This window comes from Panthera onca, chromosome C1 (genome assembly GCF_046562875.1).
Source record: "Panthera onca isolate mPanOnc1 chromosome C1, mPanOnc1 haplotype 2, whole genome shotgun sequence".
Taxonomy (NCBI): domain Eukaryota; kingdom Metazoa; phylum Chordata; class Mammalia; order Carnivora; family Felidae; genus Panthera; species Panthera onca.
This window is the reverse complement of record NC_138346.1, coordinates 123981725-124001061: the sequence shown is the minus strand read 5'-3', so window position 1 is coordinate 124001061 and position 19337 is coordinate 123981725. Positions and strand designations below refer to the sequence as shown.

At 37.3% G+C, this 19337-nt stretch overlaps 1 protein-coding gene and 1 pseudogene across 2 annotated transcripts in view; one reads left to right on the top strand and one right to left on the bottom strand.

Moving 5' to 3' along the window:
- Positions 1–19337, bottom strand: part of TRIM33 (tripartite motif containing 33) — a 130670-nt gene that overhangs the window by 17206 nt on the left and 94127 nt on the right. For both annotated transcript variants that reach the window (XM_060625426.2, XM_060625427.2), the window contains exons 6-12: positions 17559–17673; positions 15135–15281; positions 14575–14692; positions 12908–13182; positions 12123–12287; positions 7962–8162; positions 951–1083 (exon numbers count right to left, since the gene is read on the bottom strand). In XM_060625426.2, coding sequence (XP_060481409.1) covers positions 951–1083; positions 7962–8162; positions 12123–12287; positions 12908–13182; positions 14575–14692; positions 15135–15281; positions 17559–17673 — 1154 coding nt within the window. The remainder of the gene's footprint in view (positions 1–950; positions 1084–7961; positions 8163–12122; positions 12288–12907; positions 13183–14574; positions 14693–15134; positions 15282–17558; positions 17674–19337) is intronic.
- Positions 2587–6709, top strand: LOC132673084 (cyclin-dependent kinases regulatory subunit 2 pseudogene; annotated as a pseudogene).

Here is a 19337-nt window from a genome sequence, read left to right as displayed (position 1 = left end):
CCACAATTTGGATGGGTCTCATCCTATCACTGGAAGAACTAAGAGAAAAGACTAGGGTACCCAGAGGAAGAAGGAATTTTGCCTCCAAAATTGCCTAGACTGTAACATCAACTCTCCCTTGGGTCTCCAGCCTGCCAACCTGCCCAATGGCTTGCCAGTCCTTACAGTCATGTGAGCCAATTCCTTAAAATCTCCCTCTACATACACACATACACACATACACACACACACACACACACACACACACACACCCACCCACACACACACACACACACACACACCTCTTATTGGTTCTGTTTTCCTGGAAAATCCTAATACATACACAGCTGACCCTTAAAACAATGTGAGAGTTATAGGCATTGACACCGCCCCCCCACCCAGTGCAGTTAAAAATTGCATATTAACTTTTGACTCCCTAAAAACTTAACTACTAACAGCCTACTGTTGACCAGAAGCCTTACCAATAACATAAACAGTCAACACGTATTTTGCATGTTACATATATTACATTCTGTTTTCTTACAATAAAGTAAGCTAGGGAAAAGATGTTATCAAGAAAATCATAAGGGGGGGCGCCTGGGTGGCTCAGTCGGTTAAGTGTCTGACTCAGGTCATGATCTCATGGTTCATGGGTTCGAGCCCCATGTTGGGCTCTGTGCTGACAGCTCAGAGCCTGGAGCCTGCTTCGGATTCTGTGTTCCCTCTCTCTCTGTTCCTCCCCTGCTCTCACTCTCTCTCTCTCTCTCTCAAAAATAAATAAAGATTAAAAAAAAAAAAAAAAAAAGAAAATCATAAGGAAGAGAAAATACATTTATAGTACTGCATTCACTGAAAAAACTCTGCATATTAAGTGGACCCGTGCAGTTCAAACCTGTTTTCAAAGGTCAACTATAATGACAGATAGCTTTTTACAGTGTTAAAGAAATGAGGCAGGGCCTCTGATGGCTTACCTGATGATCCTGGAGACAGGGCAGAAGGTCCTGGGGAGGGATTCATGGTGCTTGTAGGCTGCGGGGGTAGGTGACTGCCTGAGATGTATCTACTTAGTAGATTATCTAAACTACTTGAACCAGCATCTTCCAACTAAAGAAAAAGAATGAAATGAGAAATTTGCTTTGATTAAAGCAGAGGAGAAACTATTAATTTCATTAGTATAATCCTTTATGTTCACAATTTACTAACAGATTATTGTATCAAATTTGGCGTAATTGTTGTTTCCTTGTTGCTTCTCCTGAGGACCCACAATGGTTTAAAGTTTGTGTGAACAAAGCTATAATTAGTATTATTCAACAAGTACCGGGCAGCTCAAGAGAGAACACAATAATCTACTAAATCTTTATGTTCTACTATGAAAATAGCTCTGATCATCTGACTCTTCTGCCTTTTCTCAAAGTTGACAAAGAACTCTATCAGTATTCTTGTCCCGTCTTCCTCTCTTTATTTCAACATTCATAGTCCTGCTGGAATCACTCACCTGAATAGAAATTTAATCAAGTCAATACCTAATTTTAAAGCTTTAAAAATATTTTAGACTCAAAAGAAAACGCTTAGCCTGGGGCATAAAGCCCCTTATTACACCAAAAAAGGGGGCAGTCCACAGGAGAACTGAGCCCTTTTCTCACTCAGACAAGACAGCAGGTTAAAGCCAGATGACTGGACAACTTACACATCAATTTCCTCTCTTTAAAACCTCCCAACTATACTGAAGAACTGTGATGACAAAATAGAAATTATTTACCTAAGAAACAGTAAATACTATTTAACTATGAAAACTACCTTAAGAAAAACTGTATACTGTGCCATAAGAGGTGGTCAAACTATTCTTAAATAACTGCCAATCTTCTTGCTTTTTTGGTCTACTTGTGCCCACACTTGCCCCTTTTAATCTCTCCCACTGGAGGCAAGATACCTTTTATGCAAATGTTCAGAAAACTGAACACATACATTTACTTCTTGCTCTCCTTTCCTCTCAAAATTGTACTGATTTTCACGGTGACAGGAAAAGATGTCAACAACATAGAAACTTTGAAGAAAATTATAGAAATAAAACAAAGTAGAATTGGATTGACAGAAAAACCAAATAAGCATTTCCCAACATATCACAGGCAAGGGAGGATTCCTAAAAAGTACACGCCTTTCTTGCTAAAGGCGAGAAACATAAAGGGTGATCGCAAGCAGAGGGCTCACTGGGGGGGCCACTAGGGGTATTAGGAGTTGTAACTGCCCAGTGGTCACGGCTGCTGGCCAAGGATTCACTTGTAAGCCATACCTGCAGGAGAATATTTAGCTGCAACTAGTTAAGTGGAGTATTTTGGACGAGGGGGGAGCTCCTAATATGGGCCACAGATGGAAAGTGAACAATGTCACACCTGAACATAATGGAGGGGGCAGGGGATGATTCAAAACAGATATGAAAGTATCAGGTTACCTATAACCTTTACTCCCACTCCTTCTATACTCACCCACCTGTAATTTATACTTCTGGCAAGACAGGCCTAAGGCTAGAAGAGTGGACAGATTAGGAAGAGGCAAACTGGAAGTACATAAAATGGCCTCTATGACGTCACTACAGCCCCCAACAGGGGAATGCTAGTTGAAGCATTCACCCCCAGGTTTCAGGCGACATGCATTAATAAAGTTGTAAGTATGGAAAAACATTAATTCATTTATTCATTAAATCAATGGTTTTTGAGTATCCTTGAATAACTGCATGGAACATGTGCTATATAAATAACTTCCATGAATTAAAAGGGAAAAGACAGGAGGCGCCTGGGTGGCTCAGTTGGTTAGGCGACTGACTTCGGCTCAGGTCATGATCTCACAGTTCGTGAGTTCGAGCCCCAAGTCAGGCTGTGTGCTGACAGCTCAGAGCCCCGAGCCTGCTTTGGATTCTGTGTCTCCCTCTCTCTCTGCCCCTCCCCCGCTCAAGCTCTGTCTCTTCCTCTCTCTCACAAAAATAAACATTAAAAAGAAATTTTTTAATAAAAGAAATTTAAAAAAAAAGGAAAAAGGCAATCCAAAGAAGAAATACAAATTATCAGTGAACCACAACTAAGCACACAAATAAAAGAAACATAAATGAAATCAACAGTGCCTTTTTACCTATCAGATTGGTAAAAATGGGAAGAAAAGATGGATTCATTTAGTCAGTGCTAGCAGCACAGTACAGAAATGGATAGTCAGTAACATTTAAGTTTACATATGAATATCAGAAATACAGTTTTCCCAAGACTTCATAATATCCAATATAGTTCCCAGATAGTTACTAAGTACACCAAATATGAAAAATTCTAAAGAATTTAATAAATCATGAGATTATACCATTAATTATATGCTATTCTAAACAGAATCTAATATTCACTTATGTACTCAAAAAGTATTCAGGTTCATCATGTATTATCACCTCAAAGTCTAAATTACAAATATGCACTATCAATATGCTGGAGATGGACAGCAGAGCAAAATAAAATATAATTCAGGTTGAAAGAATTCTATTTAGATCAACTTCTACTCCATACTGAATGGCTATCATGACTACTATTAACATATATCCACAAATTACTTTGAATTCACTGCTGATTTACACTGCATAGTTAATACTACTGATTTACACTGCATAGTTATCTACTTCCCGTGTAGTCTCCCCTAGGTTTCTTCTTACTATACCATGGAAACTACAGGATAGGAGAGAAAGTAAGAGATAATAAGCTCCCTTCAAGAGATGACAGGTTTCCTTTTTCTTTCTACACTTGGTTCATACGGTTACCTACTTCTTATTTGTGTTTTTGTGGTAACCACCTCTAATTACTTTTAAAAGTAGGTGACAAGGACACCTGGGTAGCTCAGACAGTTAAGCGTCTGACTCTTGATTTTGGGTCAGGTCATGATCTCATGGTTTGTGAGATGGGCCCCGCATCAGGCTTTGTGCTCACAGTGCACAGCCTCCTTGGGATTCTCTCTCTCTTCTCTCTCTGACCCTATTCCCACGTGTGCACACATGCTCTTACTCAAAAATAAACATTTTTTTTAAAGTTAAAAAAAAAAAAATGTGACAGTAACAAGTGTTGGCAAGAATGTGTAAAACCTGAAGTCCTCAGGCACTGTTGGATGGGAACGTAAAATGATGCATCTATTGTAGAAAATAGTTGGGCAGTTCCTCAATAACTTACACAGAGAATATATGACACTGCAATTCCACTACTAGAAATTTACGATAGAGAACCAATCACCCATATTCACACAAAAACTTGTACAAATATTTCTATAGCTATATTATTTCTACAACCACAAAGTGGACAACCTAATGTCCATCAACTGAAGAACCCATGAACAAATGTGGACTATCCATACAATGGAATACTCAGCCATAAATAGGAATTAAGTACTGATAAATGCTACAACATGGATGGACCTGGAAAACATGCTAAATGAAAGCAGCCCAACACAAAAGGCCATATATTGTAGAATTGCACTCATACAAAATGTCTAGAATAGGCAAATCCATAGAAACAGAAAGCAAATTAGTGGTTTCCAGGGACTGGATAAGAGGGAAATGGAGAGTGATTGCCAACGGATAGTATCTTTTGGTGTGATAAAAATGTCCTGCAAGGGGGCGCCTGGGTGGCGCAGTCGGTTAAGCGTCCGACTTCAGCCAGGTCACGATCTCACGGTCCGTGCGTTCGAGCCCCGCGTCAGGCTCTGGGCTGATGGCTCAGAGCCTGGAGCCTGTTTCTGATTCTGTGTCTCCCTCTCTCTCTGTCCCTCCCCCGTTCATGCTCTGTCTCTCTCTGTCCCAAAAATAAATAAACGTTGAAAAAAAAAAAAAAAAAAAATTTAAAAAAAAAAAAAAAAAAAAAAAAAAAAAAAAAAATGTCCTGCAAGTAGTGGTGATGGTTCACAATCTTGTGCATATACTAAAAATTACTGTCCTGTACATTTTTAAAAACTGGATTTTCTTGTATGTGAATTGTATCTCAATTTTAAAAAGTAGGTGATGAGAGACGCCTGGGTGGCTCAGTCAGTTAAGCGTCCGACTTTGCCTCAGATCATGATCTTGCAGTTCATGGGTTCGAGCCCCACAGTGGACTCTGCGCTGACAGCTCCGAGCCTGAAGCCTGCTTAGGACTCTGTGTGCCCTTTCTCTCTGCTCCTACCCTACCCCACTCATGCTCTGTTCTCTCGCTCTCAAAAATAAACAAACATAGGGGTGCCTGGGTGGCTCAGTCGGTTAAGTGTCCGACTTCGGCTCAGGTCATGATCCTGCAGTTCGTGAGTTCAAGCCCCGCATCAGGCCCTGTGCTGACAATGGATCCCACTTCAGATTCTGTATCTCCCTTTCTCTCTGTTCCTCCCCCACTCACACTCTGTCTCACTCTCAAAAATAAAGAATAAAAAAATTAAAATAAACACTAAAAAAATAAAAATTAAAAATAAATGAATAGATAAAAATAAAAAGTAGGTGATGAAAAGGAAAGTCTAATATGATGCCAAGCTTTTCAAAGCTGTGGAACATCTACACTTCCTCCATCTGGTCTCTGTCAGAAAGCACCAAACCAAGATCAGAATAGCCCTAGCAAACTATGTTAAGTAAGACATTGGCAAACTTCCTCTTCCTCTTCAAAGTTTAAGACCTGGAACCAAGTCTTATTAATCTTTTTATTCTAAATCCCCAAGGATTTTAGCATATGCTAAGTGTTTAGCTTAATGATTCTTTTAACACTGCACATACCTCTCTCTGGTTGCCCAAAGCCTCTCAGTACTATACCTTTCCAGGCCTACAATCACAAACTATCTCCCTACTATCTCTCTATGGAGAGCAGGGAGAGAACCAGCCTTATAATTAGGAGCGTGAGCTTTGAATTAAAACTTTTCCATGTACTAGTCACTAATCCTTCTTACTCTCATCCATAAAATAGGGATGCCATTATGACAAGAGGACTTCACATATTAAACTGACAATACTGCTTGTCAAAGTGCTTTGTAAACTCTAAGTTTATGACTCAGAAATTTTACTTTTTTGCAGACACATTCCCAAATTTCCCATTCTGTATCGTCCAGTCCTCTCAGCACCAATACAACTAACATTCACTTAGCCAAAAAAGACCTCTCCTATTATTTGGGAAGCAATAAGATTAAGAAAATTCACAATGTGTTAGTGATTGTGAAACAATTTGAAGTTAAAGAAACATCCTTTAAAACTCTTATAAAATCCATAAAACCCATAAAAATATTAAAATGCAATCAAGGGTCTTAGTATCTTAGTAATTACACTGTTCCTTGCTCCCATGGTAACACTTGACTCTGAGTAACTTGCACAATGCAGGAGAGGACGACTCAGTATATATAACCTTCAAAGGTTACACAGAATGTATAAATAAAATGTTTTTGTCAAGTCGTTGCCTTGGCTTAATGAGGACATGCAGTCTGCTGAGCCCACTCTTGGTGCCTCATTGCTCCCACCCACCCTCAGGAAGCCCACAAGCAGTTCTATCAACTTGAACAAGTATTTCAACAAGCACTACGAGTACCAGCGTATCGTGTTACCCAGAGAACTTTCCTAACCAGTATCTAAAACCCATCTGATGTCTGAAGACCAGTGGAGGAAACCTGGTGTCCAACAGAGTCCAGGGTGGGTTCATCACATTATTCATGAGCCAGAATCACATATTCTTCTCTTAAATAACCTCTTCCAAAATATCAACAAAAATGAAGTACATCTGGGGATCATTAATTACACCTTTTTCAAATTTAATGTATACATATGTGAGGTAGTATTCAGTGAGTACTTGAAAACGTACAAATCATTCATCCATAATGGTGCATGAGCTGTATTCTTCACTACAACAGAGCTCAGTTAAGTGCAACTGTAAGTAAGTTATTATATGATGGTTCTTTTTTTTTTTTTTTTTTTTTTAAAGTAATCTCTACAACCAATGTGGGGCTTAAACTAACAACTCCAAGATCAAAGAGTTGCACGCTTGGGGCACCTGGGTGGCTCAGTAGTCGGTTAAGCATCCGACTCTTGGTTTCGGTTCAGGCCATGATCTCACGGCTCATGAGTATGAGCCCCAAGTCGGGCTCTGTGCTGACCGTGCGGAGCCTGCTTGGGATTCTCCCTGCACCTCCCCTGCTTGCTCGCGCGCGCTCTCTCTCTCTCTCTCTCAATAAATAAATAAACAAACAAACAAATAAATATTATTTAAAGGAAAAAAAGAGTTGCATGCTCCACTGACTGAGCCAGCCAGGCGCAGGCGCCTCTCTAAGGTGTTTAAGATAAAATCTCTTCTAGTCTGTTTTCCCTTTAATATAAGTGGCTGTTTGCCTTTGTTGCCTCTGTTAAATAAAGCTTGTACATTGCACTAAAAAAGTTTTTTTAATAAAAGGCTTTTAATTCAAATGAATTAATGAAATTTCATAAGGCACTGAAAGATATGTTTCTTCAGGAAAATATTACAGGTGAAAGGGACAGATGCCTCAGAGGCCCTTCTACTCTTCTACTCTTCACCATCACTGCCTCTCTCAGGATGCCTCCTGCTCCTCTCCACAAGTGCTTGATACCTAGGCCTTGCAACCACTTTCTTTCTCAGTCCACCCTGTTTGCACAAGGGGTACCTCATCCCTTTTGGACCAAACAGAAGAATGGCAAAGATGTGACCACATTTGGGGTCCTGGTGTCCTCTCTGGATCCAAGCTCACAGCAGGAGTGCATTGTCTAACATAAGGTTTGTCTGTTGGCAGGTGGCAGAAAGATTAACAAAACTGATATCTTAGAACTTTAAAATATTGAGGCATGCTAGTTTCAGCACACATAATTTTTATTATCTTTTTTTACCACACATAACTTCAAAATCAAATATTTAATACTCTACTCTTCAGAAATTTCAAAAAATGTTGTTCCTAAATTTAAAAGAAAGAATGCTAATTAACAGCTTTTAAATCTGTCATTCAACTTAAATACAAACCTGTATGGGTGGAATATCTGGCAGCGATGGAAGGTTTTCAGGATTGGTAACTGAGGGGATTAGCTCTATTGCTGTAACAGACGGGCTGGTGGGACCTCGATTTGCATTTGCCATCGTAGCTGTAGTAGGGCTGGTTGGATTGATTGTAGTGTTGTGCACCGACACAACAGGAAAGGGTCCAGCATGCCCTGGGTTTGAGTGCTGTTAGGAAAAAAGATGTTATCATTACTTGATCTGCCAGGATATCCTAATGTGAACTACACGTTTACAAGAAGTTTTAGTTTAGGAAGGATACACAAGTGTTTGATACCTGTGACTAAGAACAAAGAAGCAAGCCTTATCTTACAATAGCCAAGCCACAGAAGCAACCTAAGTGCCCATGCATTGATGAATGAACAAAGAAGTTGTATGTATGTGTGTATCCAAAATGTGTATGTGTGTGTCTAGAATGCAGTATTATTCAGCCATAAAAAATGAGACAATTCTGTCATTTGCCACAGCATGGATGGACCTTGAAGGTATTATACTAAGTGAAATAAGACAGAGAAAAACAAACACTGTATGATCTCATTTATATGTGGAATCTTAAAACAAAACAAATTCATATAAAATGAGTTTAGACTTGTGGTTTTTAGAGGTGGAGGGTGGAAGAAGAGGGAATGGCAGGTGGTCAAAAGGCAAAAGGTACAAACTTCCAGTTATAAGATAACAAGTAACAGGGATGTAACATACAGTATGACCATAGTTTTAAATATATAGAACAGAAGTAAATCCTAACTCTGTATCTCCATCTCTCTGCCCCTCCCCTGCTCGACTGTGTGTGTCTCTCTCTCTCAAAAATAAACATTAAAAAAAAAAAAGTAAATCCTCAGAGTACTTATTACAAGGAGGAAAAGAATTTTCTTCCTTTCTTTTTATTGTATCTATACAACATCATGGATATCAGCAGAACCTATTGTAATCATTTCACAATCTATGTAAACCAACCATTATGCTGTAAGCCTAAAATTTATCGTGATGTACATCAATTATTAATAAAACTGGGGGAAAAAGCCTTCTCCAACTTATACAAAAAAAGTAACAATAACTCAAACTTAGCCTTTTTGTTTTCCTACTCATTTTTGTGTACTTTTTAGGAAAAGCAGATTTGCCATTATTTTCAACCTGCCAGCCTGGAGACATGGCATTATTACAAACAAAGATGTACATAAATAGATGATCTAGAAGCCCCCAAAGTTTTTAAACATCAGGCCGGGAAAGTCACTGTTCTATTTATATTCCTCTTTGACTCTTCCGTCTTTTTAAAAATAAAAACAATTCGATAGTTGTCTATTATATAACTGATACGGTAGAAAAAAATGAATGTACAAAAGGAAATATGACATCAATTCCTGATTGTAATAATCTGTGACTCTAGGCAAATCACATAATCTCAGTAATTTAGAAATGTAACACCTCACCTGTCTCATTGTAAGCGACTGTTAGGATCATTTAAGATAAATATAGATGAAAATCCTTGGGAAACAAATTATACATATACAAATAAATAATTAGAAGTTTTAAACACTGAAAATTCTAACATTCACTTATTTCCGTAGGGGCCTTAAAGTCTGATGATTCCGCAGTTTCTGCACTCTTCCAAAGGGTGTAGCTGCTCCCTGGTAATATTTGTGGGCTTTCGGGTACATGGCTATGTGAACACTTTTATGGAAACTAATGTCCAGATCTTCAACCTTCATATGTACTTTTTTTCTAAAGAAAACCCAATTTCCCTAGGAATGTGCCAGTCTACAGGTTCTCTTCTTCTATAATTGCCCTTCTCCCTCTCCCCTAAAACAGCACACCTCTGACCCATTTCAAATCCTATCTAACACACTACCTTGGGGCAGAAAATACTCTGAGACAAGCAAAGATACAAGTGTTCAGCTGATGACAAAGTGCCCACCTCAAAAACCTGAGTTAATAAATCTCTGAGTGGGTTCTGATATAAGATGATCAACAAAAACAAAAGACATGAAGAAACTGTCAACTGATAAAAAGATGCATAAAGTAGTATTCATAGCTCATTCTAAGTTTTAGTTTATAATCTGCGAAAGTTCAAACAATTCAGGAAAATGAAAAAAATTACTTTAATTCCCAGATACATGTTTTTGTAAACAGGTTCCCAAGCATCATAAGAAAACAGAAACAAGAAAAAACAGTAATAAAAACTGATGTTGAATTCTAACTCTAACAAGTAACATACACAAATATATACAAGGCGCCTGGGTGGCTCAGTCAGTTAAGCACCTAACTCTTGATTTTGGTTCGGCTCAGGTCATGATCTCGCAGCTCATGGGATTGAGCCCTACATTGGGCTCTGTGCTGACAGCATGGAGCCTGCTTGGGATTCTCTCTCTCCCTCTCTCTCTGCCCCTCCCCTGCTGGCACTGTCTCTCTCTCTCTCTCTCTCTCAAAAATTAAATAAACATTAAAATAAATAAATACATACACACACACACACACACACACACACACACACACACAAATGAACAGGAAAAAGGAAAAGGCTCCATCTGTCTCATAAAGAAATGTGTACCCAGAAGAATTTTATTTTTTATGTTTCCTAATATTCTTAAAGCATAGAAGTATATTTATGTATAATTGTACAGAAATTACTATAATGAAAATTTGGTCCAAAATAATATTTTTAAGCTTAATAATAGTCTTACTGTCACTGGAAATACAAGAATTTTTAAATTAAGATAGACATTTTTCCCACAGAAAACTGCAACTGATTGATCTATATACCTATCAAACATAAGTATATAAAGATAAAATTCTATAGACGAAGTAGAAGAGAAATTCAGGTCCAAGCATAAAAGAGACAATAAAGTTTGGACTTCCAAAAAAGAGCTTGCTATAGTATTTGGGATTCCACTGGATTAGTTTATAAGAATGATGAAACGGTTTGATCTTATAATGTCAGTAATTACAATATGCCAGAAAATATGTCCTTGGCAATCACTGAAACTTAAATTTATAATAGAACCTTTATTGTTTTTTAAATTTTTAATGTTTTATTTATTTTTGAGAGACAGAGTACAAGCAGGGAAGGGGCAGAGAGGGAGACACAGAATCCAAAGCAGGCTCCAGGCTGTGAGCTGTCAGCACAGAGCCTGAAGTGGGGCTCGAACTCACGAACCATGAGATCATGACCTGAGCTAAAGTCGGACACTTAATCAACTGAGCCACATAGGTGCCCCTATAATAGAACTTTTAAATGTCAGTCTTAAATGTGAGGGAGTGCCTATTTTTCAAAAGTCTTTCCAAAGGTACTTGTGTATAAAAGTTGAAGAACCACTGCACTGGGACTATTTATCCAAGTTTAGTATGCAGACTGATCTGAGAGTTAGTAAAAGTTTACTATTTCTGAGTACTCTCCCCCTAGAAATTTGGACTCAATGGCTATGGTTCAGAATCTATTTTTGACAAGGACCTCATACTCATTCTGAGGGTTATTAAAGCATGCTTTGAAAAATATCACTATCACAGTTCCACAATGAACTTTATTATTTTATAACTAGAGATCATATGTAAAAGTAGCCTGATTTTATAGTCCTAACTCCTATTCAAATATAACCTACTATTCAGGCAAAAATCAGAAAACATGTTTTAAAATACACTTATTTTTCATAGCAGGCATTATCTATACCCTAAAAAGAAAAACAAGCAGAGAGAAGCTATACCCAAATAAATAAATTACATATAGCACAGCTCTACCGTTTTCAAAGTCCTTTTTACAGATCAAGTTCACAACGCCACATGGAAAGAACAGAGAAACAATTTCAGGAAACTAAGGTTCTAATCTTGACTTTACCGTTACCTCTTGTGATTGTGGATAAATAAAAAGCTCCTTTGTTTTTTACTTCTGTAAAATGAATTGGCTGGACGAGACCAGAGGTTCTTAACCCATAGTATATAATGGGTTTAATGCCATTAAAGAAGCTGTTAAAATTGAATTCATGTGTATGTGTAATTTGGGGGAACAAGAAGATACACAGCATTAATCAAATTTTCAAAGGTATCAATGGCCAACCCCGAGCCCCCACCTGCTTAAGAAAAACTATGTCTTTTAATTTTAAAATTGTATGATTCTTACAAATGTAACTCTAGGCATACTTGTCTTTGGAGGTGTGGCTGCATCATGGAATACTGAGGGCCGCTGTGCCTGGGTATCCCTGGTATCCGGGCGGCATTCTGGGCCAATCTCATCTGATGGGCTTGGAAAGCTCCACAGTTCATGTTGCTTCTTTGCATTGTTTGCACACTGATCAATCTTGGAGGCTACAAAAGGTAGAAATTGCATTTGCTTAATAATATTTTTTATAAATTTATCTTTCAATGATAAAATGTTATGGTAAAAATCGACAGGACAGAATGGCATAAAGTAAAAAGCGTAAGTCATTCTCCCCAACTCTAGCCCCAATCCCTTCCACTGTGTGTGTGTGTGTGTGTGTGTGTGTAAAGCCTATCAACATTAACTTATCCAAACCTGGACTAGTGGTTTTGATTTGGATGGGGGAGGGGAGATCAAAAGAGATACACGGATGGGAATAGTTTGAATAAATGCCTAAGGAATGTATCTGACCTTAGGTAAAACATATCTGGCTTTCTGGACCCAAATCACACGTGGAAAACAAAAAATACCTGGAATGGAGGGATAAAAACTTTTGCTCTTCCATAGTACCATGAGTTAGTTTCATATCCCATGTTAAGTAGTTCTTTAATGCCCTTTGTCACATCTCCCCCAGGCCCCTGCCAAACCCAGAGCAAATATTTAAACTCTGACCTTTGAGCTTTGTCTCTGCTAGTCACTTTGAAATGTGCAATTCATCCCAATCGGACGGAGTGCAGTCTTGAGGCTTTCATCATTTGTATCAATCGTGCCATGCTCTAATACTCACCTGTTGCTGTAACATCTGTGGGGCTGCTTGTCGAGGGTGCTGCTGTGTCGTCGTCGTTGCTGTGGATACGGGTGCAGGCGGCTGCTGCATCCTCATCTGTTGTAACTGCTGATGTTTCTGTGCATATACTTGCTGTTGCATGTGCTGGAGTCGAAGCTGCGCTAAGTTAATCTGTCCAGGGGTTTTACTAATGTGGTTTGTCCCTGGAGGAACTTGCCCAACTACAACATTAGGAGTATAACCAGGAGCTGGTTTACTCTCAATTACTAGATTACCTGAAGGATTTAAAAAATGAGAATAATTTGCATATAAACGATTAAATCATCCACTTTTGATTGCCACTATTTTTCCTCTTTCCTTTCACAACTATCAGCACTCAAAGCTTCTGACAGGACAGCAGAAGTGGGAGATAGGTTTAAAGATGATGAAGATCAGAAACATAGTCCAAAGCCAAATAATTGACTTTTGATTATTCAGAATAATGTATTGTGTATTATTCTATATTTACACAAATGTACAGAAAATTAAAGATCTGAAACAGATGTTATTGGAGGAGGCGCATCTAGTCAGTCAAAATCAATTCTCCTGGACAAGATTCAAGGATATCTAAGACTGCTAATGCTGATCCCATTTTCCTTTGAATTGCCATACTATTCAGGGCAGAGTACTACATTGCTACAAAACTGTCTTCCGTGGAAACATGGAATGTTTTAGCCACTTACGTCCCTAGAAATGACAATTTTCCTTGGTTCTCACACAGCCCTTTATTTTCTAGGAATAGAAGGCAAATTTGAGGAAGGTTGGATGTAAGGCAGAATTGGCAAACCTTTCCTTTAATGGGTCAGATAGTTCAGGCTTTGCAGACCACATAAGATCTGCCATATATTCTTCTATTTTCATTTATTTTTACAAGCCTTTAAAATGTAAAAAACAAACTTAGCTACCATGCCACACAAAATACAGTTTGCCAATGCCTTCTCTAAGGCTATAGCCAAATTTTAATATACACAAAGATCACTTTTTTACAGAAATCCATTCGCCTCTGCTTTTACCACTTCCAGTGGTGAGAACTTAACTACTTTCAAAGTGAGTTTCCTCAATCTGTAGACAGTTCTAACTGTTGGGAAGTTTTGGGTCTTTGTTTTAAATTGAGCTGTTTGTCTGTCTCTCTGTAACTTTCACCTATGGTCTGTAGGTCCACACTGTGGACAAGAGTGAAGCCCATTTCTCTTCTGTGTGGGAAAGCGCTACTCTTATCTTTCAAACATTCCTCAATGTGACTTTCACACACATCAGCATCCTGGAGGGCCTCCTCTAGTGGACAATTCGGTACAATTAATATACAAACTATTAGGGCATCTAATAAATTCTTCCAGAGAATGAAGCCCCATATGCTAAGTTTTTGACATAAAACAGTCATTACCAATTTTCAAATACGTGGGGGAAAAGTCAACAATAATTCACATTTTTAAAATCTACACACAGGAGATGCTCAACATTCTTCAAAATGTCACGAACAGAGCACAAGTGAGTTTCCAATGAGGAACATATTTTCCAAGAAGTTTATGTGTTACAGTAAAGCTTTAAGGATCTAAAATCTGTTTTAGATCCTTTCTCCTCCTAATTTAGTGTTCCCAGTCACACTGAAAAAACTAATTAATTCTCACCTAAATTGACTACATTCTTTGCCCAGAAGGTGGGATCACAATGGAAACGGATTGCTCCATTAGCAGCAGGCACAGGATCACACCGTGCTTTCAAAATATGGCGCAACTGAAAAGTAATCTTGAAGGGAAAAAATTCACATTAGTCTTAAAAATTAAGTATTACCTGAGAAAACAAACATGGTAAAGACATAAAAAGCTCATGTAGCCCCACGACCTGAGATGAGACAGTTGTGTTTAAAAGACTACCTATATTAGCAATCAAGTGCACATTTCTGGCAGAAATGATTTATCATGTATCTTCAGGACAGTAAATACTGTATGAATCCATTTACATGAAATTCTAGAAAATAACAGAAATGAGATTAATGGTTGCCTAGGGTCAGGAGTAGAGGGGAACAAAGAAACTTTTGTGGGTGATGGAAATTTTCTGTATCTTAATGCAGTGGCGGTTACATTGGCAAAAATACAAAATCTAGACTTGAAACAGCTACAGTTCACTGAATGTAAGTCTTAATAAAATCAATGTAAAGACCTGGGGATAAACACACTATGTGTCTCACCAGTCGCTTGCTGTACAGTAGAGCTGTGCTGCTGCCACTCGCAATTGCCCAATTTGTGAAGTTCATCACATGCTTCACCTGCCGGGAAAGGCCTGTGATGTCATTCTGTTGCTGTAATAACTTCATCTGTCTTTCTTTTGTAACATTCTGAAACAGAACAAGAGTTCAATGAAGAATTCTATATGAAAAATCCAACTCATCGTTTCTGTTGCAAACGAACACAATACCTACGTTACTTTTTAAAATCAGGATAAGTTAACAGGCATCTCATTATGTAATGAGCCTCTGATCAAAAGAAAAGTTGGAAACTAAACTTAGGCAAACAAAGGCGGAACTAAAACTTAGTTCTCAAAGCTAACAAAGGGGCATTCCACATATAAAAATTGTTAGTTGATGTCTCCCTTTTCCTTCAGAAGATAAAATGTCTTTGTTAAAAATAGTATCTAGGGGCTCCTGGGTGGCTCAGTCGGCTAAGCGTCTGACTCTTGGTTTTGCCTCAGGTCATGATCTCAAAGTTTTTGAGTCTGAGCCCCCCATCTGGCTCCACGCTGACAGCCCAGGGCCTGCCTGGGATTCTCTCCCTCCCTCTCTGTCTTTTAAAATAAATAAATTTTAAAAAATAATAAATTAAAAAACAATAAAAATAGTATCTATTAGGCTAATCCAATATACAGAATCTGTGGCATAATGAGCTGACCTTTAGAAATTTGATATAATCAACTCCACACTTTTAGGTCCAAAGAAAATTTTGTGTTACCAGTGCCACCTACTGGTATAGCAGGAGGCGAAAGTTAAAATCTCTTCCTTCAAATACGTTTAAAAGACAAAATGAGAAAGGTAAATTCTAAAGCTCTAAGAGTAGAGTTAAGGAACCTTTTGAAATAACAAAAGTTCTCAAAGAACAAGAGCATAAATAAGAATTGAAGGACCAATCTGAGGGCAAATGCTGCAAAGGAAAAATAAACTACCTGGGAACTAAAACTCCCGGAAGGGACAGGTGATATCTTATATGCTCTGACATTTGGCATGCCAAACAACCTATCTACTTTGCACTTGACCATTTTCTGAACACCTCAACTTGACTCATTGGGCAATTTTTTCCCAAGAAAACAAGTTGCCCATTTTATAATGCAAAATGATGGATAAAAGTATTCAACTGATAGAAGTTTGATTCACAAGTTCCCTGGAAATCATCCCTTCTACCAAGCATAGGAAAACCTTTACTTAAAAAGTTTAAGAACATATTACACTAGAAAACATCTATTCCTTAAATTCAGCATGTTAGGCGTGTGTGGCAGATTTATGATTCAGTATTTTTGTATATTTTAGCATTAAAAGGCATCTTTTCATTCAAAAGTTCTTGAAATGGTTTACGATTATTTTCGACCTACAGTTACAGTGTATTTGCAGTAAGTTAAAAGGTCATCAAAAGGTTATCAGAAATAGTTGCTGCTCAGTGTTCACCACGTACAGTCTTGGAAAACAAAATCTATTAGAGTTAAATGCATCAGCTGAATGTACAAGAGGAAAGAGACCTCCAACTTTAATGGTATGTGTGAGAGTACTTTTAATCTCACAATTGTGTCTCAATAAAAAGATGTATTTCAAAAGACAGAAATGCAGAAATAATACTGCCAACATAATTTCTTTCATTTGTATGTAACTATGTGTCTAGTATTTCTACAGTGATCTATGAGGGAACAGAACAGAAAATAATCTGTGGAAATGTTGAGGTTACAAGTAATAGAAATTTAAAAAATCAAATACATAGCTTAAATTGCTACTGATGATGCAGAAAACACAACCCCCTATCACCTGAACCTACTAAAGAGTACCAAATTTTGAGAAACAATGAACTGTGGTCAGTAGAGACAACTCTGTTTAAAACTTAATTTGGATTTCAAACTGACGGGATTCTTATCTGGAAATTTATATCTGCATATTAATCTTAAAAAATGCAAAAAGTTTAAAGTTTATAAATTTCAAAATGAGCAGCATTTTTAGCAAAACTATGGAATATTTTTAAAATAAAGTAAAACACAAATGACTCAAGCAGACCCCAGTATACATTCACGTGTAAAAGTTAAGTTGAGGCCCTATATTCAGGGATGGGGGTGGGGGAGTGGGGAGTAGTAGGTTGGCTTTGTCTTTGTTTATATCACATTTTAGTAATAATTCTTTAATTCTTAAGAGGACAACACTATCTCCTCATTTATACAGCTAAAATCAGTATTACTGAATTGGGCTGCAAATTAACTAACTCAGTAAAGCTCTATTTTCCAATAGAAAATGAAATGAAAAATGTTTTTAATTTGTCTTTATTTCCATACCCCCCAACCAATCTAAAAGACCTTTCAATAAACATTAAAAACAGCTAAAGAGCAAGAGAAGCAGTTGTTGTTTTATTTTGGTTTTGAACCATACCTCTAGCTGCTGTAAGAGAGATTTTCCTTTCTTATTAATTTCATTGATAAGGGTGAAAATGGCCACTTTAATTTCCTGTTCTACTCGTTTGTTAGTCTCATTTACTTCTTTTATCCTGAATAAGAGAAATGCATCATTAGGTTATCAACTTATCCTATGTCTCTGAATCATCAACTGTTACAGAAATTCATCCAACTGGGCACTTAAGCAAGTAATTAAAATGAAACCCTTGTCAAAATGTACAACTTATGTTTCGGTAGACCTGAGCACTCAGTTTGGTCTAAACAAGTTATTTATACAGACAAAGAATGGATTAAATATTTAGTAATTTTAAATTAAATTCATAAAGGTAGTTTATTAATCTAGATGGCAATCTCCTTTAGCTCCTGTGACATGAATGTGATATATAAACATCTGACATCAACAACTGCTATTTAGTGTCAAATCTGGCACACTGGATCTACTTAATGCTTTTCAAAAACAATGTGCAAAAGAACAATGTTGCGAACAGTAATTATCTGTTGAAACAGTAAGAATTAAGCTTAGAAGCATTTATTTTCACTTACAACTTAACCACTTAAAATGTGCCCCCTCCTTCCACAGGTTCTTCTCAAAATAATTTTCCTACTGCATAGAATTAAGGGCATAAAACATTTTCAATCCAGTTTTAAAAGAGTTCGATGTTTTAGAATAGGAAGGTTTCAGCTGCAAAAATGAAATTGCTGATACCTATTTCATGGGTGGGGGAGAATCCTACCGATATAAATGTATAAAATGTTAAACAACCAAAGAACGTAGCCTTCAACTTTTATACATTCTAACTTCTTTACAAACTATTACCCACACTTCCAACCTCTAAATTGTCTTTTCAAATTTGAGTAATAATAATATAATTTTCCCTCCTTTGTCTATACCTCAGTGCTTGTTGGGGCACTTATTTGAAAATTTTATTCAATTTTGTCCTTATTAATGTGATTGGAAAATGTCTTTTTAAAAATAAGACTGCTGATTACTAATGATAATGTAGGATTCTAACTTAAAATGACTCTGCCAAATAGTGAAATTATTAAGCTTGCTAAAAGTAGTGAACAGTTAGCCACTGTCAGACTCCCTTTGGTTTAAGCATGTCTACTACATGTTCAATTGTGAAGAAAGAAATCAATGTACATTAGAAAATGGAGATATAGGTCATTATGTGTCTAAAGGGAAAGAAACATTGGAGATTTCAATACTTTAAAAAAAATCTTTCTGGAGATGAAATCATGAATTTCTCCAACCCTCTGCAATTTTGTAACACATAAACTTCTTGTTCTACTTCTCTATATATAGATTCAGGAACATATATACAAAATATGTACAAAACATATATACAAAAATATGGGACTGCCATACGAATCAAGTATCTTTTCTTTGAAAAGGACATCCATCTGTAATTTATAAGACAGCTAGCTATCCTCTCCAATATCACCCACAACATATCAGCAGTATTACTAAAACATCCTGATATTTTCATAAGAATTAACCATCCATAATTAGTGCATGTAAAGTATATACAGTTCACCCTGAGCAAAGTGGAGGTTAGGAGCACCTATCCCCAGATAGTCAAAAATCCATGTATAACTTCTGACACCCCAAAAGCTTAGCTAATAACCTACTGTTGACCAGAAGCCTTACCAATAACATAAACAGCTGATCAACACATATTGTGTATGCTACACGCATTATACACTGTATCCTTACAATAAATAAAGCCAGCTAGAGAAAGGAAAAATGTTATAT